Genomic DNA, 9,650 nt, shown 5'->3' with positions numbered 1-9,650 from the left:
CTTTTGGCTTTTCTTGCCCTCATTTCCCTCCACTCCCTTCCCTGTTGCACCTTTTTGTTTTCCTAATTTCCACCCATTTACATTCTCACTGGTGTCCTGTCACACTTTTAGCTTCTTGTTTCCTATGCCTGAAGAAGGGTGATTGCACCCAAAAGCTTCCAAAGAACTTCTTCCAACTACTCAGTTGGTCTAATAAAAGAGAACATCTACCCAAAGAACTTTGCTTGTATGTATCCTAAGGCTTTTTGAGAGTTGATCTTCAGTGGAGAAGATTAATCCTGAGCTTGATTTTTGATTTGGTTGTTTTCTGATTTCTGGGTAAGGAAGCTTCTGGCTTTACCTTTGATCTCACTATAATTTTAATTTTGGGGGTCAGGTATCTAGCACTCTTGACAGAAATCTAATTTAAAATACTAATTCAAATTAATTTGACAAATGCTGGAAGTATGACTGGCTGACAGAAACCATATTAGTCCCTGATATGGTGCAGTGTCAATTAAATTATATTACATTAATATAGCATCTTCAACCTGAAGCATCCCAAAGTAGTAGTGTACCAAAGTCCCAAAGGGAATTTATACAGTTAGTGAGTTAGAATTTATATTCTTTGCTACCATTCTCTGAACAAGAACTCTTTTTTTCAATAGGCCTTGATGACTGCCTCCAACAATACATTAAAAATTTTGAAAGGGAAAAGATCAATGGGGAGCAGCTGTTACACATCACTCATCAAGAGCTTGAGGAACTGGGAGTCACTCGTATTGGTCACCAAGAACTAATTTTAGAAGCAGTTGACCTGCTCTGTGCATTGGTAAGTAAACTGGTTTCATTTACCACTCATTCTAACAATGCAGACTTTTGTATATCTTATCCAAAATTAAGATACTGAAGATTGCACAGTATACAGCACTTTTAGGTCTCACCTCACTTAAATACTGTCTCATATTACTTTTGACATATTTGAAGGGACTTCAGTTAAACACAAAGGAATCGACTGTTTTCTTTCTAGAAACTTTGCTTATTATTATTATTTTTGGAGTCTTATTTCCATAGAGGGTTGTCAGTCTTTTTTTGAAGTCTTTTCAGTGCTGTATTCACTTGTAGTTCATGATCAGTGCTGGCATCAATATGGCAGTAGGATTACGTGCCATATACCCTCATAATCCATGGAAGTTTTCTGTGGTGCAGTAAGCCATGCAGGCCTGTGTTCAAACATGCCATCACTCAAAGATTTCATGCACTTATGTGAGATGGCAGTAATAATTGCACTGGAAGGAATTTAAAACACTTTTGCAAAGATCACAATACACTTTTTAAAACAATATTAAATATTAGGGCTGTGCAAAGCTTCAGATCATGATTCAGATTCAGAGATGATTTGGAGGCCAAATCTATGAATCTGAATCAAATCGTGGAAAGTCTTAGGCTTTCCGAATCGATTTGGAGCTTCCGAATCAATTCAGAAAAGATTTGGCAATTTGGCCATAGGGTATAATGGGGAATCAATGAAATATCTATAACTTTGTTGTCTTTTGGCTGATTCAGGTGAAACTAGCAGGGATGAGAGCTGAGAGCATGATGCATGCAAAATTTCAAGGTAATAAGTGCATAGGTTTCTGGGAAACTGCACTCCAAAGTTCTGAAAGCAAAAGTGTCACGTGGGTGCTTATGCGACTGTGTATGTGTCTGTCTTGGGGCATGGGGTGGGGGACCAGCTCAATACACAATAGCTAGTAGCTACTAGATAAGTTAATGATCAAGGATTAACACCTACAAAACCACAGATTAAGGAGAGGAAATAATCAATAGAGCCAAACTGCTTCTGCTCCAAGACAGAGACAGTCAGTTGCACAAGCACCCATGTCACGAGTTTTGCCTGTCAGCAGCTAGAAGTGCAGGGCCCCAGAACCCCTGCACCTAGCTCCTTGAGAGCTGGCAGGCTTTCTGGCCTTAGCAGGGGCTAGCAGGCCTGCCGTTTTCATCCTGCTGTGCTTTAACACACACAATGTCACCCATGTCATGAGTTTTTCTTGTCCGAAGTTTGAGGTGCAGTTTCCCCCAAACCCCTGCACCTATCTCCCTGAAACTTGGAAAGCTTTGTGGCATCTGCAGGGGTTACCATCCCTCCAGTTTTGACCCCACTATGGCTTAACACATACACGTGACATGAGTTTTTTGCTTTCAAGAATTTTGGGTGCAGTTTCCCCCAAACCCCTGTATCTATCTCCTTGAAACTTGGTATGTGTCATGCTCCCAGAAGAGGCTATCAATTCAGCAAGTTTCATCCAAATCAGACAAAAAACAACAATGTTATGGATATTTCATTGATTCCCCATTATACCCTATGGCTGAATCTCCGAATTGTCTCTAAAGCTTTGGAGCTGCTTTGGCCGAATCAAAATGGGAAACTGATTCAGAGCTCTGAATCAAATTGGTGGCATCTGAATCAGCTGAATATGAACCCGAATTGAATAGTTCCCTATTTGCACAGGCCTATTAAATATGGATACCTGTAATCAGCTAATTGGTTTTGTAGTAAGATAAAGAGTAGAAAGACTTTTTTTTTTCTACTATATGTAAAGCTACGGCAGTTTATATATATCCTTCAAAAAGTGTATTCAAAGTTGTAGTATTCTGGGGGTTGCCTCCAGAGAACTAGAACGTGGTCCTGGAAGCTGTGCTCTGCACCATCTTATGGGGCTCTTGCCCCTCCAGCCTGTCTCAGGACTCTGACAGTCTGAGCCTCTGTCAGCCCAACAATTCAGCAATAACCTAGGCTTCTCTGTGGGGCATCTCCAGTGGCCTCCTTTCCTCCCCTTCAGCCATTCCAGTGTCACACGACTCAAAAAAAAAAGGAGCAATACTCTACCAGAGCCACATTGCGACTAAGGAGCCTTTCTAAAAACCTACTCAGTTCTCGAAACCACTGTTCCGTTTCGTTTCAGTGAAACAGTTTCACTGTTTTGATGCTGTTTCGATGTTTCGCCCATATGCTATAATGGGGAAACTCAAAACAGCCTATAACATTGTCATTTCTGGCCTGCTTTGGATGAAACTTGCAGAAATGGTAGCCCCCTACCAAGTTTCAGGGAGATAAGTGCAGGGGTTTCAGGGAAACTGCACCTCAAAAGTTTGAAAGCAAAACTCATGTCACATGTATGTGTTAAGCCACAGTGGGGTCAAAACTGCAGGCTTGCTAGGCCCTGCAGCAGCTACAAAGCCTGACAGCTGTCAAGGAGACAGGTGCAGGGGGAGTCTGGGTTCTGGGGCCCTGCACCTCTGGCTGCTGACAGGCAAAACTCATGACATGGCTTCTTGTGGGACTGTATCTGTCTTGGGGCATAGCAGGGTGAAAACTGCAGGCCTTGTAGGCCCTGCTGTGGCCAGGAAGCCTGCCAGGTGTCAAGGAGAAAGGTGCAGGGGGAGCCTGCGTTCTGGGTCCCTGTACCTCTAGCTGCTGATAGGCAAAACTGGAACACACAGCTCAGTAACTGACACCAAGGCAGAAAGCAGGGCAGTTCAAACAAGGCTGCCTTTCATGAAGTTTTTCCATCCCTCCTCCAGAGCACAGGGATTAGAAGGGACCTCAGGGAAGGATGACAGTCACTGGCCAGCTACACAGTCAATGATGAGCGCATTCCTCCCCCTCTTCCCCCTCCCTCTCCTTACTTTAGTTTCTGTTTCCCTGCAGGCAAGACAAGCTTGAGCTTTGAAACATGTCAAAAGTTTCAAAAGGTTTCGACTTGCCTTGTTTTGTTTCGAGGCTGTTTCAAAGCTCTCTGTTTCATTTTGATTTCACTGTTTTGAGTTCGAAACAAGTCGAAACAGCGTCAAAATGAAACTGCCAGTGAAATTTCACACAGCCCTAATTTGCAGCCCATGGCAATGGTCCAGGTTGCAAGCAGCAGCAGCAAATGGCTGCTGACCCCATGTCTACATGAATAGAATCCATAATTTAAGACTTTGAAAGTAGGTATAAGTTAATCGGTTGATTACATAAAATAATTTCAAAGAATTCATTGGGTGAAGGATGAAAACTGAACCATATATCATACTTGTGCATTGTTAGTGAAGGGCTGCTTGTACTGACAACTGGGAAAAATGTTGTTCATTAACCACTCTTATTGGAAGCTGTTTTGCTTCCTAAATTAATGTTGGTCAGTGAATGAGGTGTAAACTATTGCACTCCTGCTCAATTGGTTTTGAGCTTTTAAACCTCTAATATCTTTAGTAATCTACACTGTTAGCTGCTCATGGACCTTGTCCAAACTATTAAGAGCTTCAGGTGACCCATGCCTATAACATAAATGTTTAAAATCATGGGTGTCAAGGACATATGTAGGCTGTCAAAGTCATTGCCCTCTAGATCTGACACACAAGGAACCCTGCAGAACCCTGACTGCAGGGTTCTTTGTGGATCATATCCACAGACAAACTGGGAGCAGAGGCAGTGGGGCAAGTGACCATTGCACAAGTGGCTGCTTGCCATGGAAAAGGTGACTGGCAATGGTGGGTCCAGCAGCTGCAAAGGATGTGGCACTAGATGAAACAATGGCTGCAGAGCAAGGAGGGCTGTTAGCAAAGTCCTTGTTCACCCCACTGACACCAAGGACTATGTCCAACTGAACCATAAATTCTTTGGCAGTTTTCACCTCCTGTTAGCTGTGTCCCCAAATTCCATGGTCCACCAGTAGCCCAGTGGGCCAGATGGAGTAACCCTGTGGGCCACAAGGTTGACACTCTTGGTTTATCTGCTATTACTGTCTCCATTTGAAAAATTGCTCTGCTGTTAAAATGAGTCACTTTAATGTGTTTATATATAGGGCTTAGATCTTGTGTTAGTAGTGAGTGTTTTTAAGCTTTGAGTTTAAATTAAGCATCAGAAAAAAAAGACCTATGACAAGTGCATCTGAAAAATAGTATTCTTCGCTGTTCTCTACATAGTGACTATATATGGGACTTCAAAACCTCTATATTGGGTGCAAGATGCTATGATAAATACTTGCATATTAAAAAATATGAGGCATGGCAACATTACAAATGATTAATTATCATGTCACATTCATATTTTTAGCTCTCAGTGGGTATTCCTTAAGGCCAAGAAATCTTCCCAATCTAACTTAATTTCTCTGTAGTTTAGGAATCAAATAAAAGAATGAATGGACATCAATTCACATCAGTACCAGGAACATACAGAGGCCAGGGGCAGAAAACTTTAGTCCCCCTGATCTCAGAATAGCTATTCTTAAATAACAAAACTTTAAAAACCAACTTAGCCAATGGATAATGTCATGTTTATACTCTGTTTAAGTATGGTCTGAACAGAGACTATGGATTCTTAACCCATCACCTGGAATAGCTGTTAAATTCAGAAATTAACTCCTGCATCCCTCAATGAGTTTACTGCCTTGTTTATCCTTATGAAGCTATTCAACCCACTTTTTGTCTCTTTTAACAGCACCCCCTCAACCCCATCCATTTCCTTTCTATTTAGATTCTTTTCTGTTTAAAACCATTTCTTTTTGCAAGTTTGTTCATAGCATCTGGTGAAATAGGCCATTGTCTACAAAAGTTCATGCCTATGAACTAATTAATCTCTAAGGTTTCACCCTGACTTACCTTCTACCTGACTTGACAGTAAATCAAGATAATCTGCGGTAAAGATTCTCCCTTAAAAATTGTGTGGTAACTGTATTACTTAAGACTGTTACTGAGGAATGCATCACTTGTCCACTCAGCTACTCATTTCACTTTCAGGGTAGCAGTTTGCACTTTGCAAACCTGCTGCCCTCGCTTAGTTTTCTGCTAGCACTTACTAAAAAAAGTTAGTACAGGAGAGCTTAAATTCAGGGTAAATTGCTCTGTAATGCATGTTGTGTTTCACACCAAAAACACAAAAAGAAGATACAGGGCTTTTGGGATGAGAACTGCTGACTTATGTACATTAAAAAGAGGGTGATGAAAGAGAAAAATAAAATTTGAAGATCAGGAGCACTTCCAGTCTACTTCCAGGTCCACAAGGGAGCATGCTGGGGGCCCCCCCGCACCCTGCCAGCTCATTGACTGATGCCTCCTGGGTGTGGGGGATCACCTGGGGTCCCCCTGCAGCTGATCACTGAGCCAGGGAGGCACGGGTGGGGGGTGGGGGGCACTGCACTCTCTGGCAGACCTGGAAGTGGAAGTGGACCGGACTCCAAATCTGAATCAAATAGGGCCTGCTTCGCACACCCTTAATGCTTACGTCCTTTCAAACCCTTAACTGAAAAAATATCAAACCATATACATTTTTTAAAAAGAGGATGAAAACCAGAAAAGTAAAACCTCTAATTGCATACAAAACATTTATTTTTATATGTACAATCTAGCCTTCCTGCTTACAATGATAAAACAATAAATATCACAAACGTATATACTTAGATACCAGCCATCTTATGTAGAAATGTTTTATATCTAATTATTAGCTGTACACATCCTGAGTAACTACACTGAGTTCAGCAGAGTTATTCCAGACTCATAGTTAAGTAATAAAGAACAATTTGGTCTTGCACTTTCAGTTATCAATAAATATCAGTTCTTCTTTGTATTCTGTATACCAGCCCTTCACTGGGCCACATGAAGGACCATTGATTTTATTTTTTTGATGGAATTTTTCATTGATTGCAATTGTAGCTTGAAAACTGGAAGAACTTAAGCTCTATGACCCATACATTACAGACTACGTAAAAATTATATTTCATCCTATATATAATCCAGTAAATTATGCTGTAAATGTTTTAAACAGAAGAAATTAAAACATACCTTAATTTATCTGAATTGCATATGGTTACATTTGCCTAAGAGGTTTAGCCTTGTATTATATTGTTCATATGCTTGGTTGCAGAGGAAGTGTGTTTTCTCTAGAAGTTAAGAGAAATTTGAATGGCTTAGTTAATTTTCTGGAAGTCTCTAGAAGTATACACTGCATCTGCATCTTCTTCCTGGACATTGCCCAAGTGCTGAAACAATCTCTTTATCTCTCTTTGTGGAGGCTAATGCTAGTGTTGAAAAATGTTTTTATTCTATTCAAATTGTTGGTGGCCCCTGTATAGCAATTATACAATGAAGTCCTGGTCTATAACAGGGGCCTGTAGGTGCTACAATAATGAATAAAGATGTGTGACATCCTTTTGTTTTCCATTTCATTCCCTGCACAGATCGAACTACAGTCTATGTTTAAATGCCAATAAATTAAGGTGGAGATAGTTTACCTATAGCACTGCCTAACCCTTGTGGAGAATCTTGCAGAATGTACACCTGTGCAATTATTCTGATCAGATAGCATTTTACATCCAGCACAAGTAAAAATGATAACACTACATGAAAACACTACTTAAAAATGAGCTCTGCTTTGCCTGGTCCTTGAAAAAAAATCAAACCTTTTGTTTAAAGTAATAACGTATAGGTTTCAGACTCTAAAATAAAATGTTTGGAAAAGGAATTACAAATGCACAATCACAGAATGAAAAATCTCAGCTCAAGAAAATCCTGGAACTAGGTACTTTTGAGAAACATGCAGGTAAAGGAAGAAGTAGAAAAAACAAGGGAGGAATGTTGAAGGAACCCAAATGAGAAAAAAGTAAGTGTCTTACATGATACATGAACAAGAAGTGATAATGTGCTGATTTAGAAATTTAAGAAATTGAAAAAACTCAAAATTCTACATTGGTTAGGGAAAAATTTAAAAGTAAAGACAGAATGCCTGTGGGATGTGGAAGAAATAATAGAGTCACTTTGGCAGCAATAGCTAACGCCATGTAGAAATGTTCATTTGTAGCAGTGGAAAATTTCAGCCACTAGAAAATTTCCACCACTATTCCAGGAGAGGGAGCAGTACAGACAGTGGGTTGGCCTTCTCTAGAACAGGGTGATCCCAGTTTGGGGAAAACATGGGCTGTTCTAGTCCTCCCATTCCTGGAGGTCTCGGAGTAGCAAGGCAAAGCCCCTGTCCACTTCTCACATCAGGGGCTCTGGTTTGAGAAGCAGGCAGAGAACATTCACAGGGCTGTTCCCTCTGCTCACCTCCTGGCATCTAAAAGCTCAGTGGACTGAGCCCCACAGAAAAGACCCCACCCATTCAGTGCACCTGGAACTCCTGGGTAAGGAGTAGGCAGTAAGATTAAGAGAATAGTAAATAGTGGGAAGGGGGAAAGAATTGGGAAATGAAGAATAGGTTCTAAATAATGAAGAGAATTACATGTAATTACAATACTGTATTTTCATAGACTAGCACTAAATGAAGGAAATGATCCAGTACAGTGATAGTGGTTAGATGGGAACAAATGATTAGACTATACAGCTGGTTAAGTAGAAGGTAATCATTTATTTACAGCTTTTGCTAAAACAGCAAAATTACAATAAAATAATACAATGATATAATTTATGGTTATTAGTAACACATTCTAACTTTAAACAAAATTAAAACAGAACATAATATATGATGATCCAAAAATAGATCAAATGAAACAATAGAATAGAATGATAGAAACAGGGGAACTTTGTTTGATTTTGGCCCTTATTCTTTATGTAAGAAATGCAGATGCAGCCAGGGAGTATAGGACAGGCTGCAAGTTATTAGAGATGATCCAAATTGTTTTCCCCTCATTAGTCCAGTGTTTAAAATTTTCCACTAAGGGAGACATACTTTCCCCTTTTATTTCTTCAAAGAATATGCAAGACCGCAAATAGTGATTTAAAACATCTATCTCATTCTTCTTACAAGAACATATCCTGTCTGTGTATGGGGGTCCAACACCACTTGCTCATAATTACTGCACATCTTATTTGAGTAAAATCTCTGTGTAGTAATGGACTCTTGTTGTTCCTATATCTGTACTTCAGATAAGTAGATTTCTAGGTCAGAAGGGTATTTTATTAATATCAAAAAAGGAGAAGTTCAAGAAGATTTCACTGCCTGTCTGCTGGCATCTTTAATTCTTAAATTTGCATCTTATTTTAAATGTAGGGGCAATACTGAGTCAATGTCATGCCACCCTCACACCTGGGATCTAAGCTTGCCAACTTGCTAGCTAATTACTTACTTGAGCACAGGTGGTCAGAACTGGGCCAAGCTGTCCACTGACTCCATGCCCCCACAGTGCCCAGGCAGAGTCAGCTGACTCCTCATTTGCTCCCTTAACCTCCTGATTTGGAACAGGATGTATATCTGGGCAATAGGGTTCAACCCCTACTCACACTGCCTTGCTGGTCCTTATGGTTTTTGGCTCTGCCTGCTTTCTACTTGATCTCCTGGCAACCCCATCTGGTATGTCCCCTGATTCCATGCTTTGTTTGACCTTTCAGCTTCCTGACTTGGCTTGTTCTTAGACTGGGCTCTTGTATCCTCCTGGCTTCTGACCCAGCCCATACCAGGATTCTGCTCACTCCTCCTGAGCCTGGTTGGCTCCTTGAACCCAGGGTCAGACTAAACCTTTAGTGGGCCATAGGCAAAATACTCATAGGCCTCAGGCCAATAGAGACCCCCCCACCCCACCCCAGCACTGCCACCTGTGGGGAGCAGGACTTGGAGCAGTGTTGCCAAGTCTTGCAAATAAAAAAAAGCAGCACTGCCTTTAAAAACAAGCCCAACACATTTCAAAGAGAGGGGAGTGGGG

General features: G+C 40.8%; 1 protein-coding gene across 1 annotated transcript in view; it reads left to right on the top strand.

Annotated features, from left to right (window-relative positions):
• Window positions 1-446: 446 nt before the first annotated feature.
• LOC109300344 (connector enhancer of kinase suppressor of ras 2-like) overlaps window positions 447-9,650 on the top strand; it is a 444,864-nt gene continuing 435,660 nt past the window's right edge. Inside the window, exons 1-2 of the mRNA XM_019521027.1 lie at window positions 447-453; window positions 630-811. Of these exons, the coding sequence (XP_019376572.1) occupies window positions 447-453; window positions 630-811 (189 nt within the window). The remainder of the gene's footprint in view (window positions 454-629; window positions 812-9,650) is intronic.

Source organism: Gavialis gangeticus, unplaced genomic scaffold (genome assembly GCF_001723915.1).
Source record: "Gavialis gangeticus isolate Ggan-Ray unplaced genomic scaffold, GavGan_comp1, whole genome shotgun sequence".
Lineage (NCBI taxonomy): Eukaryota > Metazoa > Chordata > Crocodylia > Gavialidae > Gavialis > Gavialis gangeticus.
This window is presented reverse-complemented; position numbering and strand designations above follow the sequence as displayed.